Source organism: Crocodylus siamensis, chromosome 12, assembly GCF_052110815.1.
Source record: "Crocodylus siamensis isolate JL-2025a chromosome 12, ASM5211081v1, whole genome shotgun sequence".
NCBI classification, from domain to species: Eukaryota; Metazoa; Chordata; order Crocodylia; family Crocodylidae; genus Crocodylus; species Crocodylus siamensis.
Window position 1 is genome coordinate 50,154,106 of NC_143406.1, and position 22,867 is coordinate 50,176,972.

The 22,867-nt window shown below is 67.4% G+C and overlaps 3 protein-coding genes across 5 annotated transcripts in view; 1 reads left to right on the forward strand and 2 right to left on the reverse strand.

Moving 5' to 3' along the window:
• The window catches only part of USP31 (ubiquitin specific peptidase 31), a 68,847-nt gene extending 62,288 nt beyond the window's left edge, over positions 1-6,559 (forward strand). For all 3 annotated transcript variants that reach the window (XR_016438751.1, XR_016438752.1, XR_016438753.1), the window contains exon 19: positions 5,865-6,559. The gene's annotated coding sequence lies outside the window, so the exon portion shown is untranslated. The remainder of the gene's footprint in view (positions 1-5,864) is intronic.
• Positions 1-17,265, reverse strand: LOC149855189 (uncharacterized). The gene is made up of 3 exons (XM_090023199.1): positions 17,243-17,265; positions 14,707-17,192; positions 1-1,617 (listed from the first exon to the last, which is right to left on the reverse strand). Exons 1-2 carry the CDS (start codon positions 17,263-17,265, stop codon positions 15,644-15,646), a joined length of 1,572 nt encoding a protein of 523 aa, XP_089879325.1. The 3' UTR covers positions 1-1,617; positions 14,707-15,643.
• LOC149855190 (heparan sulfate glucosamine 3-O-sulfotransferase 2-like) overlaps positions 17,174-22,867 on the reverse strand; it is an 11,356-nt gene continuing 5,662 nt past the window's right edge. Inside the window, exon 2 of the mRNA XM_090024458.1 lies at positions 17,174-18,127. Within this exon, the coding sequence (XP_089880584.1) occupies positions 17,509-18,127 (619 nt within the window). The 3' untranslated portion in view covers positions 17,174-17,508. The remainder of the gene's footprint in view (positions 18,128-22,867) is intronic.

A 22,867-nucleotide genomic window follows, 5' to 3' on the forward strand; every position in this document is an offset into this window, starting at 1 on the left:
TGTACAATAAGAGGCTTTTGTGGGAAGGACTTAATCCAGCCATGTAGCAGAGTGAAAATGCACAGCTCGCTCCCGAGATTTCCAGGACGTGATCTGCTTTGAGAGAAGTCGCTTTATCTCCTTTGCGTCACGCTCCCCGGTTCTCGTGGCTGGTGGGGCGGCTGCCGTGGGTGCCCGCCACCCCTTCCTGCGGGAGCCGGCCCGTCGCCGGCCGCCCCGGGGAGCTGTGAGAGGCAAAAGCAGCGTGCGTCTCCCAGCACGGCGTGGGCGTGCGCCCGGGGGGCTGCAGGGTGGCGGGGGCCTCTCTTCTGCCTTGTGTTGCTTCTTGGCTGCCTGCACTGGACGGCCGGAGCTGGGCGTGGGAGCGGAGCCAGCCCCTGTGTGGGGCTGCCCCTTGGGATGCTTGCAAGTGTCTGGCTGATGTCCCGGGAGGGGTGCCTGCGCGGCCTGGGGCCCGGACCGGCGGCAGAGGGAGGCCTCTTCCCGTGGCTGGTGTCGCACCGAGCTCGTGGCCATCCGCTGCTCTGCCCAGCCACGCTGGGTTGGGCTCGTGGGGGGGGCAAGTGGCTACGAGCGCGTGGGTCTCCGTTGGCTCGAAAGGACGGCGGGACCCAGCCTCAGGGTGGGGGAGCAGCACGGGTGTGATGCCTGCCGCCGGCTCCGTGGCTTGGAAGCCACGCCATCGCCCTCCGTGGGGGGGGACGTCTCCCGGCCACGCGTCCCGCATCTCCGCTGCGCCGCGAGGGGCAGGGGCCGGGCGCGCGCGGGCACTTGCTGACACGCGGCTCCTCCTGGCAGCGATTTGGGCTCGAAGCAGCTGGAAGCGTCTTCCCTGGTGGAGGAGAGACGGGGAGCGCGGCCAGTGCCTTTGAATTAACTGTGTAGGAAATGCCTAAATGGATTGTGACTGGAAGGATTAAAGGTTAGGCAATCTCTCTGTGTATCATATGTAAATGAGGACTAATGAGGTTTTCATGATTACCTTTAATTAGCTTTTCTGCATGTAGTGGCTGATTTTTATACCCGTACACGCTTGGACAGATGACACGCAGAAGCACACACGCACGCACACACGCCGCGTACTGCCTTCATTAAAACTGGGTCTTTTAAATGCGCCTGCAGTATGCAAATGACCTATTAAATGTTTAATAAAAAGCTTCTAGGGAAAACAGGTACAAACTTAACTGGCTCCGACAGTCTCATTCCCCCGCCCTGCCGTGGTATCCTTCCGGCCTGAGGCCCTGGAGGATTTGCAGCTCCGGCCCCGCTCTTGTTCCCACCTCTGCACCTCCTTTCTGCCCCATGAGCTGGGGGGAGAGCCTGAGAGCGGCTGGCGGTCCCCCCTCCATTTGACGGGGAGTTATGAGTTGGCGAAACCCTCATTTCCCCACTTTTCCCCCCAGAAGTCACAGCCATGTGGGTCAGGAGAGCCGGCAGCCACGGCGGAGAGACTTGACAAGTGCCTTCAAATGGGCAAGACGCTGCTGCGGGGGGAGGCCGGGAGCTGCTCCCCAAATCCCCCGGGTGTGGGTCCAGAAGCAGGAGGATTTGGACGCGATGGCTTGGGCAGAGGGTGGGAGGCGATGACCTCTCGAGGCCCCTTCCAGCCCTGCGGATCTGCCGGAGCAAAATGCATGAGAAGTTCAGCGTCGGGCAGCTTCGCATCCACGGAGCGAGGGCACATGTGGCAGAGGCCACGCGACATGCTCCCTCCTGGCCCCACGCGTGAGGCTTCCTGCCACCGCCCCGGAAGGACGCCTCTGGTCCCCACCGCCAGCCCGAGCAAGTCCCTGGTGCCGATGGCTGCAGCGGCCAGACCCCGCACACCCGAGGGCACGCTCGCTGCCGCGGCCTGGCAGGGCGAGCACGTGGGAGGCATTGCAGGGGGGTCTGCCCCCAGCTTTCCCCCGGCAAGACCCCGCCAGGCTGGGCCTGGGACCTGCTGCAAGCGAGGCCGGCTGCGCCCTCTCCCCGCCCGCGCGAGGCGCCTCCCCAGGCCCGTGCGAGGCCCCGGCTGGGGCTCTGCTTTCGCCGGGGTCCCCGTGGCGGGGGGCTGCGGTGTGGGTGCCTCCGTCATGCTGCTCGAGATGGCAGGCTTGCAAACCCAGCTCGCCACGGGCTTTGGTGCTTCTGGGCTGTGAGGATGAAGGCACGCGTCATTCCCTTGCTGCCAGCGTCCTGCTCCCCGGGCCAGGGCCAGCGTGGGCAGCAGCGTCTTGGCCGCTGGGAGACCCTTGACACGTGGAGGCAGGGCAGGAGCTGGGGGCGCGGGGGCAAGGACGTGCCGTGCTTCGAATCGGCAGGAGTCTGGCACGTGCTGCCCGCCGGCTCTCGCTGCGTCTTTCCCAGCTGAGCCTGGCGCCTCATTGGGGGAGGCACCGGGCGTTCGCTGGGTTGCCTGTGCTGCTCGCTGCCCCCGGTCTGCACAGCTAAAGAGTGACGCGTGTGCATGTGCACATGCATGCGTGCATGTGCCTGTGCCCTCACTGGGCGCTCACACTCGCATGCTGGTTCCCTGCAACCCCGAGGCCTCTCCAGGGTGGCTGGTGCGGGTGCGGGTGCGGGCTTCGGGAGCTGGCATGCGTTTCTGGCTCGTGCGGTGCAATCTGGGCTCGGCACCAGGAGCGTGATGCGGAGGTGGGGGCTTAGTAACAGAGACCCGATTTCCGTTCCCTGCTGGCTCCGGGCCCGCGGGGTGCTGCGAGCCATGTCTTCCAGGCCTCCCTGCAGCGAGGAGGGGCAGGGTTTGTTCAAATGCGCTTCTCCAGACCCCGCCGAGTACTGCGAGAACTGCAGTTTTGCTGCAGGCGGGCAGCTCGCCCATCGCCGCCACCCTGGCATTTTCTTCCCTTCGGCTTGCAAGCCTCCGCTGCCGCTTGCTTGAACCCTCCCCGCCGGGAGAGCCCGTTGCGGGTGACAGGTTGGCATCATCTGCGGAGCGGGGAAGAGCTTTCTGCAAATACTTGCTTCATGGGGAAGCATCTGGCGGGGGCGGCACGCGGGGCCCTGCCTGCGCTCTGGGCAAACACGGTCTCGGCTTCTGAGCCGCGTGTGTCGGCTGCCAAGGAGGCAGCCTTGTGCTTCGTGGCAAGCTGGTGTGTGTCTCGCTTTCCCCGCTCACGACTGGCATTGCCTGGGCTCCCCCCGAGCCCTAGCCCCCCGGCCGGTGGATCCTGGGGGCAGGCGATTAACCCGCAAGCCCTTCGAGGGGCTCTGGAGAAGGAGGAGTGGGCCCGTCAACGCACCACCTGCTTGTGGGAGTTTGAACCAGAGGAAGGGGGCTGTTCATCGCTGCGGCTGCCTGGCCTGGCCTGGCCGACGCAGGGGGCCTTCCTGGGCTCCCCTTTGACCCGACTCCCCCCGTCCCTGCTGCGGCAGGACGTTGGCAGGGCCCTCGTCCCCTGCTGCCCCGGGCTGAGTTCGAGGGTGTTTCCCATGTTTCGGGCACCATGAGCACGGTTCCCAAAGACATTAAGAGTAGCTTGGACAAGTGCTCGCTTGGGCTGGACCAGATGCAACCTCCCCAGAGCCCTGCCCGCCCGGCTGTGCTGCGATGCAGGAGAAAGACGCGGGACGGAAAATGGGTCTGGAAAAAGGACAGAGGCAGCAAGGGGGAGGATGGAGGAGCAGCTGCACCGGGGAAGAAGCAGGGAGCAGGAGGGGTTTGGGCAGGCGGCGAAGGAGCTGTGGAGCGGGGCTGCCGCAGAGCCAAGCTAGCTCCTCTGGCAGCAACGCGGGCACCTTACCAAGCCGGCGGCGTCCTGCTAACCGGGCGCCGAGGCGCCGCACGTACGATGCGGGTGACACGGTGACACTTCCCGCTGCAGCGAGGCAGAGCCGCTCCGCACGCGGTGGAGAAGAGAAATGACTCATTTTCACGATGTTCCTGGAAAGTAGATTGCCAGGGCCTTATCAGGCAGCGCATGCTGCCGGCCAGCGCATTATGCAAGGACTCTGGAGGGGGAACACATTTCCAGAAAATGTCAAGTTTGCTTTATGTGCCAATGCCAGGCTACGTGGCCAGGCTGAGTGCCGCTGGAGCAGCAGAACGGTGCCCGCAGCAAAGCCCCAGCCCCTCCGCTTATGAATGGATTTAATTAGCTGGCCTAGTCCCTTCTTCTCCGGGCGCTGGCAGTGGGCAGATTTATGAAGCTCATCTCCTCCCTCCTCAGCACCTCGCTGCATATTTCAAGGTGAGGGAGGAGGTCCCTTGTTCCTTCAGCCCTCGTTTCAAAGCAGCCTCTGTCTGCCGGGATCGCTGTGGTCTCGGTGCATGGCCCGTGCCCTGGGGCTGAGCGCAGGCCTCCAGCTAGAGGCAGGCTCTGCCGCCGACTTGCTGCAGGGCCTTGGGCATGTCACCCGGCACTCCGGGTCAGGACTCGGGGCCTCGTGGGCTTTGGCTGCTTGTTGGCTTTTGCGGATGCTCTTCCTCGAGGCTCAGGGCGGCCGAGCAGCTGTCTGCTAGCCCCGGGCTGGGCCAGGCCAGGCCTCCCCCTCCCACTCCCTGCTCTACTGTTTCTCTGGGAGTTTGAAAGCTTTTAGGGAGTTTTGAAATCTGCCAGCCCAGCAGTTCTGCCACGAGCGCAGACCTCCTGCCTGGTGCGGCAGCCTAATGTACTGCCCCCGCTTACGCTGCTGCGATGGAAAAGCTCGCTGCGTTCAAAATCTGTAACCACTAAAAATTTAATAAGGAACCTGATACTCGCCTCGTAGCGAGAGCGAGAGCACGCTGTGCTTTCGAAAGCACTTGCTGCTGCCTTATAAATACCATTTTTCTTAAAATATAACAATTGCGCAGCAGTTCTGGCCGTAATTGCCGACAGGTACAAATTACATCCTGTGCTGGAACGGCGGGGTGCGGGAAGGCAGCAGGGACAGGCACGTGCGTGGGGCCTCTGCCCGGCCGCGGCCGTGGCCGTGGCCGTGACCCCAGCGCGCAGCTCGCGGGCTGCCGTGCGGCGCTCCCGGGGAGCCGCGGCGCATCTGCTTGCGGTTGCGGTGCTGGGACATGGCTGGGAGCCGGTGAGTTTGGGTGATTTCTTGCTTGTGGGAGTGGGGCGGGCGGAGGTCACCGGGAGCGCCGCACGTGGCCCCTCTCCTGCTGCCACCCTGGCGTTCGTTGACAGGGGCCGCCGTCTCGTTCGAGGCGTTGGCAAAGGGCAGTTAAAACCTCCCCGTCTTCCAGAGACGTGGGCTAACGGGGGGGGGTCTGGGCCGGGCACAGCCCTGACCGCGTGCCCGTTGCAAACCTCCGGTCGCGCGTGCTCCTTGGTGCCGGAGGTGGCCTGAGCAGCGTGTGCCCCATCTTGGCGTAGCGGGCGCCGTGCTAGCTGGCTCCAGCCCTGCGCCCTCCTCCCCGGGCTTCCCCTCCGCGGAGACGGGAGGGTGGGCATGCCGCACCCGGCGAGCAGCGGGCCGTGTCCTCAGCCGGCTGGCGAGTGCTGCGTTCAGAGCTGAGCATCCCTTAGGACGGGGCCGTCCCAGGCGTGCGGCCACGAGCCTCCGCGGTGCCACGTGGCCAGACAAGGGAGCATCCCATGGGTGCGCCGGACGTGCTCGGCCTGCCCCAGCTGGTCTGCCTCTGCCAAGCCCGCGCGGCGGCCATGCACTGCTGTTCGCAGCGCTGCTCCGTGCGGCACTGGGCTGGTCTCCCGGTCAGGTCCGGGCAACAGCGTGGCCTCCCTGGGGCGCTGCCGGGGCGGCTGTTTGGGAGCAGCACCCTGTGCTCCCTGCATGCGATCGCAGCACCGTGCGCTGCCCTGCCCTGGGGCCCGGGGGGGAGTCCAGCCGTCATCGCTCTCTGTGCCCCGGCTCCTCTGCGGCTCAGCAGGGTCTGCCCATTGCAATGGTTCATCTCGTTGCAGGTGTCTGCTGAACGGAGAACGTGGCCCTCCGCACGGAGCGTCGCAGCTGGAGCTGCACGGACGCCTGGGCCGCGGTCGCCTGCCAGACCCCGCACAGCTGACGCTGGCCCTCCACGGGCACCTTGCAGAAAGTCAGAGACAGCCGGGACCGTCCCTGGGTGCCTGTGTCACCCCGGGCCCCGCTCCACCGCTCTCCAGGGCGCCATCTCCTGCCCTTGCCCTCCACTGGAGGAGGATGTCGTCGCAGAGCCTGCCGCCACGAGACCCTGCGGAGACCGGGGACTTCATCTCGGTAGAGTTAATCTGCTTACACACACAGAAGGTGATATATTGGCCCGTCACTTTTGCATAGCAATGTATTAAAATTCACGTGGCGGGGACACCACCTGCTGAGCTTTCATTATCAGGAGCGTGCTCTGCAGAGAGCTGAGATCCCCAGGCGCCGACCCGGGAGCAAAACCGTTCCACCCAGGCGCTGACCCAGGCAGCCTCGCTCTCTGGGGAGGCCAGATTCACTACAGCTAGACCTCGACTAATTGTATGCAAAGCAGGCTTCCCGCCGCGCTGTCACAAGCTGACACCCTCGTGTACATGCTCCGCATGTGTTGTGGCTCATGTCGCGGCATGGAGGCTGCTCAGCCCCCAGCCGCTATCACCGAGCCCTTGTGCGCGCTTCGCCTCGGCGTGCCATTAAAGCGCATTAATAAAACATGACTGATTACTTTTCTTCTCCAAAATAATACAGCTTTTCTTTCCTTTTCTTTTCCAAACACACAAGTCATGAAAATTTCATGGCAGTCAATTTGGTCTCCTGCTGGCCTTTTGTTTGGAGTCAGCTCATTATCAGTTTAAAGCCCACTCGCGGCCCACGCAGGATAACCGGCTGGAAGTGCTGACTCCGTGAGCAATCAGCAACCCGCTGGAAGTGGAGGGGGAGCTTTCCTGTCAACGCAGGTCCAGCCGTGTCCCTTTTCCAGGCCGCGGGGGTCAGGACGGGGAGGCTGCTCCAGCAAGGGCAAGGGGACGTTGATGCATCCGGCCTTCCAGCGCGCCGTCTCTCGAACCGGGCTGCAAAGGCCACTTCTGCCCCCACAGGGCTGCACGCCCCGCGGGTCGGGGATGCAGGGAGCGCGGCGGTGTCTGCTTTTCCCCAGGGCCGGGAGGGAGCACTGGGCTGCGTGCTGAGACAGGCAGGCCGTGCTTTGCTGTGGTGCAGCCTTCCCTGGGGCCGCTGCCTGCCTGGTGCCTTGCGGTGACCTACGGGAGGAAGGGGCCCGTGGGCAGGCGCTGCAGCATCAGTGGGAGGGCGGCGGTGCAGCACCAGCGGGCTGCCCGAGGGCTCGGCGGCTGGGCCCCGCGTCAGGCTGATTGAGGGGAGAGAAGGCAGGAGACTGCATCGGTGCAGTAATCGCCGACGCCGCGCCTGGCAGCTGCATGCGTCTCGTCCCCGGGGCTGGCAGGAGGCAGAGCTGCGGGAGGGGAAACGCACCCGGGGGTCACTCGCGACTGGAAGACGAGCCTGCAGTGGCTGTCCAGCCTGCAGCCTGGCTCCTGCGTCGGGTCAGGGTGGCCGGACAAGGACCCTGCACAGGACTGGCCTGTCTGAGATGGACGTGGGTGTGGGGCAGTGCCAGGCCCAGGCAGCCGTGGTGGGCAGTGGCACCAGTCTTGGGGCTGGCGTGCCCTTCGGGAGGCAGCCGGGGAGCTGGGCACCAGCCTCTCCGCCGCTCGCGGAGCTTTTTAATTCCCCTCTGGCTGCACTTCTGCCCCCAGCACCCACCCCTCGCTGCCCCCACCATCTCCGCACCGGCCCGGGGTGATGGCTTCCTCCCGTGGTTGCTCGTGCCGCCCTCGCGGCGACTGCAGTGAGAATGGCGCCGGGGAAGCCAGGGCCCCACTTGCCTTTTGCTGCCTGGCACTTTCCGGCGGGCCCGCCTGCCCCTGCAGAGCGGCGGGGTGGGACGTGGCGCTCTCCCGGCGCGGGGCCGGGCAAGGGGGTCCCTGCGTGCTGGGCGGGCGCGGGCCGTGGATGCGCGTGGGGGGTCCGTGCAGGCGGGCTGCTGCCCAGCGGTGTGGGCGGCGCGTGGGGGCAGAGGAGGCTGGGGTGGGGAGGGCGGGCGAGCATCCCGGCAGCGCTCAGGCCGCAGCGACGCATGTGGGATGATGGTGCCGTCGCCGTGGCCCTGGACCAGCTTTGAACAACACGCAGCCCAGCCGTGGGCACCGTGGCTTTTGCGAGCTCTGCTCAGGCTTCGGCAAGGCGCGGCAGCAAGCCCGTCTCGCTCACGTGAGCCGAGCGCCTGGGCGAGGGGCCAGCGCTGCCAGCCCGGGGCCGCGGGGTGCCACCGGCCCCTTTCACGCGTGGCAGGGCTGAGCCGCGAGCTCCTGGGCTCTGGGCCTGCTGCTCGGGTCCCGGGGAGTTCGGCTCCAGGTGCCTTGCCTCGGGGGCCTCGACCCAGCGGCGCCCAGACCGCGTGGCCCTTTCAGGGGCTGGGCACCGCTGGGGCTGACGTGTGGCCCTTTGCGGCGGCCCGGCTGCGTCTGGGCTGCCCTGTGCCAGGCTGGGCTCGAGGGCCCGGCTCCGCCTGGCGAGGGGTGGGCGTGCAGGCAGAGCCGTCCTCTCCAGCCAGGGCTAACGCGGGTCCTGGCTTGCGGGAGGCTGCTGGGCCCCGGGGCCCGCGGCAGCACGTGGGGCCGTCTGTGCCGGCACCGCTCCCCTTGGGGCCGGCCGGCTTCCCCCGCCACGAGCGCCCCGCGGCCCGGCCTCGTGCTGCCCCGGCGGAGGCTGGGACCGCGTGGTGGAGCCCGCTCCGCCTGGCAGCTCGCCCCGCCGGCTCTGCGCCCCCGTGCGCGTTTCCAGTTTCCCCCTGGAAATTGTTTCTGTCAACATTTTAATTTTGCTCCGGCCGAGGCGGGGGCGGCGCGTGCCGAGCAGGTCGTCTGTCGCGGGGGGGGGACGGCTCCGGGGGCGGCCGGGGGGCCTGGTGTCCCAGGGCGGGCCCAGTCTGCGGCCCACGGGGCAGAGCGCAGCGGCTGAGGGGAGGGTGACGGGCCTGCTCCTCTCCCCCTTGCCGCCTCCAGCACCGAGGTCCAGGCCGTGCCCCTCGCCCCCTGCTCCAGAGCCACCGGTGCCCCTTTCCTCCCAGCACCATCTGATCCCTTCGGTGGATCTGCTGAGCTCTCCGTGTCCCCTGCATGTGGGGGCCGCGAGCTGCCCCCTGAATGCCCCACTGGGTGGAAAACGCCTGCCTGGTGCCCAGTTTACACTCGCGATCTCCTGATTTCCTCATTCCTCACTCTGCTGGCAGTCGGTCGTAAATCCTTCCTGGCTTTCTCCACGTGTGGTGCAAACCTTTCTCCTGTGCAATTCAAGCGTCTCTTCTGGCCTCGTTAGTCTCTCCTTGCAGGGAAGCCCCTAATCGGCCCCTTGGTTGGCAGAGACCTGCGTGGGGGCCCTGCCGTGCCCGTGCACCTAGCTCGGACGCGCTGCCCCCTTCTCCATGGCTCCTCGCCGCAAGCCTTAGCACCCTCTGCAGCCACGGGCCTTGCCGCGCTGCAGCCGGCAGCCAGCGCCCCGCGGCCTCCGGGGTCCTCCCCACGCGGGCGGCCTCGCTGCAGGGCCCCGCGCACCCCCGGGCCTCGCCTCCTGGCTCGGGCAAGGCGGGCAGCGAGGCCGGCCCGGGCCGAGGAGCTGGCGGGGAGACCGGAGGTCAGCGGGTGCTTGTCCGTCCCTGCCGCCGCCCCGCGGCGCGCTCCCGCCCGGAGCGAGCAGGAGCGTCAGCTTGGGGCAGGCTGGCGGCGGGGGCTCGGATGCCAGCCCTCTGCCGCAGTGAGTTCCTCGTTACCGCGCCGCGAGCTGAGGTCTGCGGCCCTGTCCCGCCTGCCGCCGCCTCAGCCAAGGGACAAGTACGCCCTGTTTTCCAGCAAGACCTGTCGTCTTCCTCGCCCGGCGGGGCCGCTCCGCCCGGCGCAGTGGCGGAGCAGGGAGCCGGGGGCTCTCCGTGGCTGGAGGTGCTGCGCGGGGCGCTCCCCGTGCCGCGCTGCCCGTGGGGCTGTCCCAGGCTTCAGGGCCGGGCTGGTTGCAGCCCTCCCTGTTTCTGCTCCGTGCCAGGGGGTTTAAGCCTCCCGCAGAGGTGCCGGGTGCTGCTGTGGCCCAGGCTGGGCTGTGCCAATGCTGGTGCTGGGACCCTGCGCTTGGGGTCAGACCCACGCTGCACTGGGGGCAGGAAGGGATTACCCCAGGGTCGTGGTTTGCCTTCCTCTGGAGCAGGGGCACGACCGCTACTGGGGGTCTCTTGAGCATATATTAGCACCTCTTCTCGCAGCAGGACGTTGCAGGGTCCGGGGCTGCTGGCCGAGCCCGTGCAGGCGGCAGGGGCCGGCTCCTCTGACGCGCTGCGCAGGGACGTCCCGTGCCCGAGCTCCCGGCAGTTACAGCCCTCGAGGCCTCGCTCGTCGTGGAGCGTCGGCGACCGTGCCGTCTCCCGGCGAGCCGCGGCCTGATTCCGGACAAACCCGGTGCCAGGCGTGGGAGGCAGAGGGGGCCAGGACACGGGGGTTCAAGTGAGCCAACCTCTGCATCGTGTGCTCCCGTCACCCCCGACAGCGATGGCGAGACGCGGCCGCGGTGCAAGGGCGACCGGCAGCTCCTCAGCTCTTGAAAGCCCTGGGCCAGAGCTGACTGAGCCGGCGCTCGGCGCCAGCTGCCCAGGAGCCGTTGAACCTTGCCCTGTTGTTGCTGCTCTGTTGTAAATAATCGGTATTGCTGTGCGAGATGCTCTGCTCCTGGTTTTACTAAGCAGCAGAGCTGTGATTTGTGCCGGCTGGAAAGGCACTTGCCTCTCTGGATTTTAACTCAAATACCTGAAATGAGCTTCCTTGATTGCCTCTGCCTCTGCCTCCCCCACGGCTCCGGGGCCGTTCCCCCGCGCGTGTGAACTCCCCGACGCCCCCAGGAACGCGGACTTGGCCTCAAGCCGGCGCGTCCGCGAAACTGCACCGGGGCTTCACCTTTCGCCCCGGCGTGAGGCCGGCAATGAGGTTGCCACGTCCGGTTAAAGGCTCCCGAAGGAGTTCCCGCTCCCGCGGGCACGGGGGGAGCGGGAGGAGGGTGGCATCTCCGCACAGCCCCGGCTGGGCGCCCACTCGCTCACCCCTGGAGGCCTGGAGTTTCGGGGCCCCCTTCAAGGAGCCCACAAGTCTGCGGGCTCAAGGTTTGCCCCCCGAGGGCTGCAGAGACGGGCAGGGACCGGCTGGCAGGGACGGGGCCGTGCCTGGGCTGCCCTTGCAGATCTTCCCGGCATCCGCTGCGGGCGGACTCGGCCCCTGCACCGACGACGGGACGGGCCTCGTGCCCGATGCACCTCGGCACGGTCTCCTCGGGCGGTGGACGCCGCGTGCTGCGGCTGTTGTCCGTGGGACCAGGGAACACTTGGCTTCCCCCGCTCGCTAGACGCGGCTCCTGGAGCCTGAACGGCCGCGGGCCCCTCGAAGGCGCAGACGGTTCGTGCTAATTGCATCGAAGACGCGGAGTATCTCAGGAGTTTCCCGGGCCCCATTACTCCTCCTGCGATGTGCATGTGAACGCATCGGTCGAGCGAGACATCCTGTCTGGTTAGAAATGGATTTCTAGCCTCTTGCTCCCGTGGCAACGTTTCCAGTGGTCCCCAGCCACGGCGGGAGCGAACCTCCGGCCCTGCCCGCGCCGGCCCTCCGGGGAAATCGCGGGCCGCAGAAGCAAACAAAACACATGATGGCTTCGAAAGACATCCATTAAACTGAGCGCTGAAGTGATTCATAGCCTCGGCAGTTAGAGTTTAATTAGATCTTAATCACGTAATTTTATCTTTGTTTCAGAAATCGGATCTTAACGCCTGTACTGCCGTGACTCAGTGCGCCGCTTGTCACGGGGCAGCGCTGCGGTGGGCAGAGCCGCGTCGGGCGTTATTAGCTGCTCCTCAAACCAGCCCGAGGCCCGGGGGTGGGTCCCAGCCCTCCTGCCCTCGCGCCCGGCCTGCCCTTGCCCCTGCGGGAGCGGTGCCCTCCCCGGTGCCCTCTCCTGCTCGCACAGCTGCTGCTCGCTGGGTCCCCGGGCACCCAGGCGTCCTCCTGCCATTGCTAACAGGTGCCTTAGTAGGAACGAGCTGCATCCCTCGCCGCGCTGGGCAGCACCCATGCCCACGCTGTCCCCGTGCACGACCGTGCCTTGCACACCCGCCCCAGCGCCCCCGGGCACCCAGGGCTGGCGGGTGCGTGCCGCGGTTGCGGGGGCTCGGAGCGGTCTGCCCCGTCGAGCGCCCCAGGCCTGCCCTCGGGTCGCAGGAGGCTGGAGCCGGTGGTGCCCGGGCTGGGGAAGCCGCCCCCGGTGCCGGTGGCGCGTGCCCCCCTGACCGCTCCGCTCGCACCTCCGCGAGCCGCCGATGCCTTTTTGGCGGCGGCTGGAACTAGCTCCTCGCGGCGATTATCTCCGTCGGTGCCAACGTCCCTGCGCCGTGGGGGACGGGGCTGTGCCCCTAACTGGGCCGGGCCTGTAACTAGCTGCCAGGCGGCAAACGGGCCGTATCCCTGCCGTCGCCCCTCTGGCAAGGCCACGTTTTGGCAGCGCCGTGCTTCCGGTGTGAAACGGCGCCTTCCTGCGATGCCAGGGGTTGAGCAGGGCGAGCAGGACGCGGCGCAGGCTTTAACACCAATTCAAGGTGCTGGGCAGCTGGCTAAGACCCTAAATCATCCAAGGAAGTGGCAGGCAGGCTCTGGGCCAGCAAGAGACGCGTGGGGAAGCCTTCAGATGGGCATCGGCGCTCCTGGGACGCAGGGCACCCCAGACCCTGCGGCCTCCCCTGGCCCCGGCGCAGGAGGAGCGGGTCTGAGCAGCGCTGCCGTGCCCCTCGCCCCTGCTCCCTTTCCTCCAAGCCCCCGTGAGCCTGGCTGAGCTCCCGGCTCCCGCCGCATCTGGCCTGGGTGGAAAAGCAAGTCCTGGTGTCGTCTGCTTTAAACGTTTCGTGTCGTGACGTGACGTGACGTGACGGGCTCAGCAGGACGCGGATGGGGAGCAGCTGCGGTCTCAGCTGCTGACATTCAAAGCCTGCGTGTCCCCGAAACGCACGTCTGCAGGGCAGGGCGAGCGGGGACCGTGTGGCACCATCGCGGTTTGGTTGACTGCTGCAGGCAAACGAGCCCGGGGCTCAGCCCCCGCCGCCCGGCTCCAGCTGCACCCCGGGCCCTGCTGCCGCCCCTCCCCGGGCGAAGCCGCCCCGCGACGTGCCTGCGGTTTGCCGAGGCCTGCTGCGACGGGTGGCCGGAGCAGGGCTGCTTTGCCCAAGCGCCGGCCGAGCGGGCGCCGGGCCCGGGCCCTGCCGGGAAGTCGCGGCCGAGCCTGCGTTGCCGCTACCGGGGCAGCGCTGTTTCACCGCGTCCCGGACCTTAGTTCTGACATCCCGTCACTGCGACCGAGCCCCTCCTCGAGGCGCAGGCCGGATTCAGCGCTTGGGCCTTGGCGCGCGTTCATCGAGTCACAGAAAGGTCTGCCTCGTCGCCCCGCGTTTTCATCAAGCCCTTAGCAGAGGGGCGCCGAGTTCGCCGGCTTCAGCCGCCCGCAGCCCTGGCCGGGAGCGGCGCGACCGTAGCGCCGAGACGGCCGTGCCGGCGGCCGAGCCGGCGCTCGGAGAAAGCCGCCCTGCAGAGACTGCAGCGTGGAGGCCGCGCGGCCCTGCACGTCCGCTTGCACGTTATCGGCTTCCAAGCCACGGCGGAAAGCAAGCCCGGCTCCTGCAGAGCGGCACCGGTGATGGAGGGGGCCGGCGTGCCCGTCCCCTGGAGCTGGCACTGGATCAGGCCTGCTTGCACGCTTGCTGGCAGTCGCCCAGCATTGCTGGCTGACCTTGGGGTCAGCAATGCCATGGCCCACACCTGTGTGTTACCCTGCGATGCCTCTGCGTTTACCCAGCGGGGCCGCTTGAGCATCCCCCGAGCCGCCGGCCTGGGCGCTGCCTGGTCCGTGCCCGCTGGACAACTCGCTGGGGCCACACGCCGTGCTCGCGGGGGCTCTGGGAGGGCCGGGCACGCGTGTGCTGCAGCACCCGTGCCCTTTGCCCTTTGCCCTGCTTGGACCCCTCCCCTGCAGCCGCAGAGTTTTACGCCTGGTCAGACTGGTCCAAGCCCGGGGGTTTCGCCTTGCTCGCTGCGGGGGCCGGCCGTGTATTAACACCCTTTGCGACGGCAGGGCCAGCTGTGATGTCTGTGCTCCGTCAGGCTTGCCTGCAATTTTCCTACAAGAGGGGTGTGCCTGGGGTGGTTTGGGCAGGGCTTGGACTGGACGTGACCCCGCTGGCCCCTGCCAGCCCCACGGCTCCGTGGTTCTCGGAGATGACCAGTGAGACCGATCGGTTGCAGCCGCTGCACCCCGGCACGGCAGTGACTGCCCGGCCTCTCCATTGCAGCGTCCAGTGGATAGAGGCATTGCCACGTGCCGGCGCCGGAGCAAGCTGGCCTGGTGCCGTGCTGACCCGCGCAGGCTGGACACCGGCAGGGTCAAGCAGGGGCTGCCAGGACCTCCGCTAAGCAGCGGTGAGATTCGCTGGGCCAGGAGCAGCGTCCCAGCCCTGCCAAGCCGTCCTGGCACCGTCTGGAGACGCCGACTAGATGCCAGCCGGCAGGTACGTGGCCCCGGAGCTGGCAGGGGACCCGGCAGCCCTCGCTGGGACCCTGCCTGCCCTCATCCCAGCTCAGCTCATCCTTATGAGCCGGAGCGTCCTGTTGAGCCCCCTTGAGCCGCCCTGCCCGGGCCCTCGAGTGGGCTTGCTCCAGGCGGGCACCGGCCCCCCAGCATCGGCCACCCCGTAAATACCTGAGCCTGCTCCTGTGCGAATCCCCGAGCACTGGAGACTGACGGCGCCGCAGCGTGGATCGATAGCTCATTTGAAGAAAAAGGGGCAGCGGTGTAATTTAATGCTTCAGCAAACCTGCCGGAGGCGGGGCAGCCAGAGACCCCCGCGCCAGGTGAAGCTGTTCGTTGCCGGGAAGGAAGAGCCGCACCGCTGCGTGGCACTGCTCGCCGGGCCCGGGCAGAGGTGGGCCCGAGGCTCGTGGCGTTTGGAGCAACAACCCAGATCCCCGTAAGACCGTCCAGCGCCAGCCCCACGGGGCGGGGGGCAGGGCAGAGCGCCGGCGACGATCCTGTGTGGAGCAAAACACCCGCCAGAGCAGCGCATCCGTTCAGTCCCAGTCGCCTGCCGCTGTCCTGTTCGCGCGCGGCAGGGAAACGCGGTCCTGCCCGACAGCGCGTCCGCGGCTGCCTGCGGCGCCGGGTCTGCGCCGGGACTTGTGGGGGGCAGGCTGAGATCTTCGTGGGGCAGCGCCCTGCCCCCGGGGGCCGCAGCGCTGGAGGGAACCCGTGTCACGAAGGCTGGTGGCGGTGCGTGGCGCAAGGAGGCTGCATTCATGCTGGCGTGGCCTTGTCTTGGGTATCCAAGGGTGTAGCCGTGACATCCTAGGGTCACTTGCCCATTGCAGGAGGGTCCTGGGTGGTTTCTTTAGGGGACGTGGGTCCGCTGGGGACAAGGCCAGCCATACCGGGCTCAGGCTTGCAGCATCGCGCCGCTCGCCTGCTCCGTCTGGGGCCCTGGGAAGGGCAGGAGCGGGCCCGGGACCCAGAGGCCTGGGGGCCGAGCCGGGCGGCGGGGGAGCTGGCTCCGCCGCCGCGTTGGGTTGCAGCCCCCGGCTGGCTCCCGCTCCCGTTCCCGCCGCGGCGCCCTGGCGTGGACGTTGCCTCCGCTAACGCTGTTTCAGCGGCGTCGGAAGAGCCCCAACGGGACGAGCGTCCGCAGCGCCGAGGCCCGCCTGAGCCGCCTGCAACCCGGAGCCGTGTCCGCGGCGGGCGAGGGCGAACGTGGAGTCGCCGCCTGCTCCCGCGGCTCCCCGCACCCGCCAGCAATCGCTGTGGGCCTCCTGGCCCAGCCCCCCCGACCACCGTGCCGCGGGAGGCGCTGCCGGCCCCCGTGCTTCTCGCAGAGCCGCCTTTCCCGGGGCCCCGCGCTGCGCTGCGCAAGGCACGGCCTGGCAGGGTCAGCCGGAGCCTGGACCCCGCTCAGAAACCTCCGGCTGCTGTAACCCCAGGCAGCCCGCCCGGTGCAGCCGAGCCCTCGGGGCGACCCCCCAGGCGCCGGCGCTCGGCGCGGGGCGAAGCCGGAGGGCCAGGCCACGAGGGCATTTCCTGGGCGCCGGCTGGCCCGGGGGCGCGGGGCACGTGGCTCAGGCCGCGCTCCGCGCCGCGGGGTCGGGTGCTGTCTCTGAGCGCCCGGGGTGGGCGGAAGGCAGGATTTCACGGGGCCCTTGGGAGGCTGCGCCCCTGAGCTGCCCGGGAGGGAGCCCCTCCCGCGGGCCGGGCTCACGCGGGGCCTGTGGCGAGGAGCACGGGGGCTGGCGCCGTGTTGCTGCGGGGTCCTGCGTCTGCCCGCGGGAGCCAGGCTGGGGCTGGCACCGCTGGCCGCGGTGGGGCAGCGGTGCGAGGTGAGGGGCCGCGTCGCGGGGCCAGGTCCGGGCTCGGCAGACGCGGGGCGGCGAGGGGGGTGCGCGGCGCTGAGTGTCAGCGTGTGCCCACCCCTGCCCACTTTCCTTTGCTGGGCAGCTGCGGGCAGGCTGCTCCAACGAGGCCTCATTAGTGGCAGGGAGTGATTGTGTCCCTCGCGGTGGCTGTGCAGGGCGGCGCGTGGCGTGGGCCTCGCTCGCTCGCTCGCTCGCTGTCGCGGCTGCTCCCGGTGCAGCCCGGCCCGGGCAGGGGCTGCTGGCGGCGCGAGGGCGGGCCGCGGGCAGGAGGGGCCCGTCCCGGGGCTGCTCCTGATGGGGGACTCCTCTCCGCGCCCGGTGCTGGCACCCCGCTTGTGCCGCGGGCGGGGGCTGCAGTATTTGCAGAGATACCGGCTCCTTGGCCTACCCGGGGGTTGCCGTTGCTCCCGCTGCAGTGGTCCTGCAAGGCTGCAAGTCCGCTGGGAGGCAACCCCGTGCAGCGGCAGGGCGAAGCCTCGCCACAGGCGGGGCGAGTTGGAGGCAGCAGGTCCCCCACGCCGTCGGCCTGAGCTCCCGGTGGAGCCGGCCCCGGGGCTCGCAGCCGGCTGGACGCGTTGGAAGCGGCGCCAGGGCAGAGCGGGGCAGCCCGGGTGGGCTGGCTTCCCCGCGCCCCCTGCCCCGTCGCTGCTCTCCGCGCAGTGCGCCCCCCAGCCCGGCTCCTCTCCCGCGGCGGGGGGCCCGCGGCAGGCGGCTGGGCCGCGTTCCCGGGAGGCGTCAGCCACTGAACGAGAAACCCGGCACCTCGGGAGTACCCGTAACAGCAGGAATCTGTGCTTTATTCACAGGACTAGGGGCGGTACACGGGGTGGCCAGGGCACGTTTTCTCAAGCAGATCGTCCATCCCGCTGTCGCGGTGCAGAGCGGGGGCCCTCGTCCTGCGCGAGGCTCGCGGCTCCAGCCGCCCTCGCGGGGCCGCCCCGCGCAGCCCAGAGCCCGAGTCCGCTTCGGCCTAGCAGCGCGGTCGCAAGCACCCCCGGGGCCCCTGCGCTGGGCCTAGCCACCCGGCGCCGAGACGCGGACACAGCAGGCCACGGAGCCGAGTCCCCGGGCGGGGTGGGGGCTCCTGCCCCCCGCGCCCGGGTGCTCACTCCCAGCGGAAGTCCTGGCCGACCGTCTCGTAAAATCGGACGTTGTAGGGCCGGTAGAAGTCCTGGAGCTGCTCGATGACCTCGGGGTCGATCTGCACGTGAGTTCTCCCCTTGGACTTGCCCAGGCAGCGCGGCGCGCCGCTGCTCTCCGTCTTCTTCAGGCAGGGGAACCCTTTGGTCTTGTTGAAGTAGAAGTGCTGGTCCGTGATGACCCGCTTGAGGCCCAGGAAGTCCTGGACCTTGCCCATCTCCCCGGCGGGGTCGGTGATGAGCCGCTCCCCGCTGACGAAGTGGATCTGGGACAGGGGGAAGTACTGGAGCCAGCTCTCCAGGTGCAGCACGTACATGCCGATGCGGATGGCGCTCCACGAGGTGTCCACCAGCCCCAGGCTGCGGTTGCGGAAAGACAGCCCCTCGAAGGTGGGGATGTCGGGCTTCTTGGACAGCGTCTGCGTGTAGTCCGAGATGGCCCGCGTGACGGGGTTGCGCACCACCACGATCAGCTTGGTGTCCCGCGACATGGTGAAGATGCGCCGCGGCGCTTCCCTGGTCACGAAGTAGCTGGGGGTCTTCTCCATGGTGATCTGGGTCCCCAGCGTCCTGGGCATCAAGCTCCTGCAAGCAGAGAAAGCGCCTGTTAGGCACGGCGCTCCGCCCTCGCCCCGCGGCCAGCTCGTCCCACCCGTGCCCGGGGCCCAGCCCCTCCTGAAGCCTGAGGCCAGAGCCCCCCCCCCCAGTCCTCTTCAGCTCAGTGAGACCCTTTGCAGGGGAAGGGCCAGGGCACGTGTGCGTGCACGTGTGTGTGTACCGTGTCCCTGGCCACCCTGATTGCCTTCCATGACGAGTGGCTGGCTCTGGGCATGTGGATGTGATATACTTTGGCTCTAGCAAGGCTTCTGCTGCAGTTCCCACAATGCTCTCGCAGGCAAGCTAAGGACGCCCGGGCTGGATGAATGCACTGCAAGGTGGATAGAAAACTGGCTGGAGCATCCGGCTCAGAGCAATAATCAATGGCTCAATGTCTAGCTGGCGGCCGGTATCAAGCGGAGTGCCCCAGGGGTCGGTCCTGGGGCCAGTTTTATCTTCATTAACAACCTGGAAGATGGGATGGGTGCTCCCTCAGCAAGTCTGCAGATGGCACCGAGCTGGGCGGAGTAGAAGATGCACTGGAGGTGGGGCCAGGATTCAGAGGGACCTCGCGCATTGGAGGACTGGACCAAAAGAAATCTCATGAGGATCAGCGAGGACAAGTGCTGCACTCAGGAGGGAGCGATCCCCTGCACCGGGGCAGGCGGGGGGCGACGGGCTGGGCAGCAGCTCTGCCGAAAAGGCCCTGGGGGTGACGGTGGGCAATGAGCCGAACAGGAGCCAGCAGCGCACCTCTGGTGCCCAGAAGGCGACCGGCGTCCTGGGCCGCAGGGGTAGGAGCGGTGCCAGCAGATCCAGGGCAGCGGTTCTCCCCTCTATTCAGCACGGGGGGCCACATCAGGAGTGGCTAGTTGTGGGCCCCCACTACAGAAAGGATGTGGACACACTGGAGAGTCCAGCGGAGGGCAAAGAAATGGTTGGGAGCTGGGGGACAGGACTGGTGAGGAGAGGCCGAGGGACCTGGGCTGGAGAAGAGGAGACCGAGGGGGATTGAACAGCAGCCTTCAGCTCCTGGCACGGGGGCTGCACAGAGGACGGAGCTGGGCTGGTCCCACGGGGAGGGCGGTGAAGTGCTGGCACAGGCTCCCCAGAGAGACGTTGAAGATCCGGGTCGACAAGCCCTTGGCTGGGACGATGCACTCGGGGCTGGTCCTGCTTGGAGCAGGGGCTTGGACTAGATGTGACTCCCTGAGCTCCCTCCCACCCTCATTTTCTAGGATTTTATGTAGAGTGTGTATGTGTGTGCACACCGTGTCTGTGTCCGTGTGTACAAGCTTTAACGGTGCAGCAGCCGCATGCGCCGGGAGCCGCTCGAGGGGAGCTGCGTGCCGGCCTCCAGCAGTGCCATGTTTCAAACAGAAGCCGTCTGTTGGGCAGCACCGGGCGGTGTGTGCCCTCCAGGCAGTGCCCAGCCCTCCTGCCAGGCTGGAGCCTGGGCATGGGGCTCACTGCCCTGGCCCTGGCCCTGGCCGGCACAGGGGTGCTTGCCCAGAGCGGCTGGGGCAATGTGGAGACGAGCCCAGTCTGGTCCACCCGCAAGCCCCTGCTACCATTTGTGACCCTGCCTGAGGCTGTGCCAGGCCCCGGTACCCACAGGGAGAGAGAGGGGCTCTAGGAAGCGCGGGGCAATGGAGGTGAAGGAACTTGGCCACGGACTACACAGGCAGTCAGTGGCAAAGCCAGGAATATAACCCCAGCCGACTGCTCTCTGTGCTGGGGCACAGAGACAGCCCCTTGCCTAGTGTCTCCGTTCCCCCCACTCAGAGCCATGGGGATGAGGAAGGCAGGGCGCTGCCCTGCTCCCCATGTCGCTGGGCTCGGTGCGTGCCAGGATCCAGCCGCTGTGAGTGCCGGCAGCACCAATGCTGGCGTGAGCTCAGCTCCTCGGGCTCCCTGCATGCCCCCCCCCGCCCTTGGTGTCTCACAGGTGGGTAATCCCACGCGTGACGCGCTCCGGCTCTGCAGGACGTCTTGTGCTCGGTGCTGAGCCCTAGGGCTGGGCAATCTGGGATGTCGTCTGGTGCTGCCGTGACCAACGCGGCAGTGCTGCCAGGACCCGGGGCCTGTGCCCTTCCTGCCCCGCCCGGGCTTGCAAACAGAGGAGAGCCAGCAGGCCCGCCGGCGCGGCAAAGGGCATTGCCACCCCCAGCCCTCCGCAGTAGCTGGGCACAAGAGCCAAGCTCCGCGTGTCACCAGGCCCAGCAGCCCCCCACCTGCCCTGTGCCACAGTCCTCGTTAGAAGAGAACCAAGTAATTAGTTTGCATAAATTAAGAGGCCTGTTCTACACAGGTGCCGTATCTGGGCTTGGCCTAATTGGCCTTTCCCACTGTTTGCTTCGGCCCCGTAAATCCAGGTTATGAGTCCCATTGTTTAATGACTGTCAGGAAATGCTAATCGAGTCCCGGGCACTGCTGCCGCGATCTCCACATCGCAAACAAGCTGGCGCCGTAAATCAGCGCCGGATGGCTTTATAAGCGGCCCGCTATTACAATATATCGGTGGAGAATCATAAAACTGCTGTTTCATTAATGGCCCATCTTCAGGCTTGTTAGACTTCCATTACGTGAGCTATTAGGTCCATGTATTTAAAAAATGAAATTACAGGTTCTAATCAATTATGAAAAACACAAAGTAACGGCGGCATCAATTACAGGAACGAGACAAGAGGGTGCTTCTGGAAATGGACTCTGTGCGCTGGGTGCTCCCGAGAGCAGAGACTGCTGAGGCGACAAAACACCGCCCGGGCTAGATAAATAAATCACCGATGAAAGCAGGCAAGGGGGAGAAGTGTCATCCAGACATTCGTCTTCATGTTAACGGTGGGATCCCCGAGCTGCGGGAGCTGGGAAAATGCATCGCAAACTTAATTACAGTTGACTCCAAAATGATATTTGGGACCCGTGCGTTTGCAGAGTTATTTGCATGCAAATAGCATGTCACACTTTGGGGCTCTATTTTTCTTGCCTGGCTCAGCTGTGAAGTCTCTGCGGGCCCTGCCCGTCACGCCGGGCCCCGGGGGTGCTCCAGCTGGCAGGGTCCTGGCGCCTGGGACTTAGACGTCCCCAGCACGGTCCAGGACACGGGCCCTGGCTACGGCTAGGTGAACCCGGAGCCGGTGCATGTCGGCGCCAATGCCAGACGCGGTTACAGGCTCCGTGACGTGGCAGCGAGGGTGCAGCCAAGCCCTCGTTAGCCAGCCCGGTGTGGCGAGACAGCCAGGTGAGGCGGAGGCGCTGAGCCAGCCATGCCCGAGAGCAGCCTCCAGCCAGGATCTCCCAGGAGCAGCGCGCCCCTCCACCCCCTTCTCCCCGGGGCCCGGGTGCAGCTGGGATCCAGGCGAGAGGGCAACAGCTGCTGCGTCTGGCACCCCCGGACCAGCCGCGACGGCACGGACCTCCTGGCCAAGCTGCGGGGGTGCATCCTTCACACGCCACCCGTGACCTCGGAAGGCCGCCCTGATCCCTGCAACATGCACAGGCCGTGCCCTGTGGAGCACGCGCCACAGCACCAGAGGCCACGTGGGAACCCCCTGGGTCCTGGAGGCCGGTGCACGGAGCAGGGCTGCAGAATCGGTCCACATTAAAGCTCTGAGTCCGGGTCCAAGGAGTGCTGCAGGTTGCCTGGGGGGCAGAGCGCGTGCGGCGCAGGAGACCTCTGCGGAAACAGCCGGGAAGGAAAGGGGACGAGCGTCACAGGCCGGGCAGGAGCTGCTGCCCCGTCCGTGGGCCGTGCGCCCTGCGAGATGCCTGCAGCACGGGACGGCCCCGGGGCAGAGGCAAGTCCGGCTGGAAGGGGCTTCCAGGGCTGGGGATCGCGCAACTTCTCTAGTGCCCGCTCTGATGCTTGACCGCCCTCGGAGCCCCTCCTGCTCACCAGCCTGAGGCCTCCTGTCCCCTGCAGCCCATCGCTACCGGCCCCTGCAGGGACTTGCAGACTGATCAGTCCCCTTGGTCTGCTCCTCTCCAGATGAGATAACCCTGGCTCTTTCAGCCTTTCCTCGCCAGTCCTGCGCCCCAGGCCTCGCGGGATTCCTGTCGCTCTATGCTGGGCTGCTCCCAATCCGGCCACGTCCTTCTTGAAGGTGGGGGGCCAAACTGGACCCAGTTCGCCAGGGGAGGCCCTCTGTCTGCCGGGCACCCAGGCCCGCGTGCCAGCTACGGCAGTGCAAGCATGCAGCTGGTGTCCTCCCAAGGAGCATCGCGCCCATGCAGCGGTGCCTGGTGGTGAATGTCCCTCTCACCTGGGCCAGGCCGGCAGAGACTGCGCACAGGGGGGTCTGGGACAGAGCAACCCCCTGCCAGGAGACGTGCACGGTGCAGGCCCGCACAGGGCAACTCCACGTGGCCCCGCTCTGCTTCGCGGCCAAGCCAGCTGCTCCTGGCCCACGGGCGGGAGACTTGTGCCCCTCGCGCCTGTGCCAGCACCGGGCGCACGCTGCCTCCCGGCACGGCACCTCTGCCGCTCAGCCTGCCCGGGCCCCTGCACCCACGGGCCCCTTAAACCACCCTCCTGCCCCTCCCCTGGCAAGTTGCACGCAGCCCCAGACGGAGCCGAGCGCCCGCACCTCCACCGCCGGACCGAGCACGCGTGGCGCAGCCACGACTGGAGCCCGCCCGGGCCCGGCACCCGGCTCCTGCCCCTTCGCTTCCCCGGCGCCAGCGGCAGCCTCGCCCCGAAGGCGTCGCTGCTTCTGTGGCCCTGCTCCA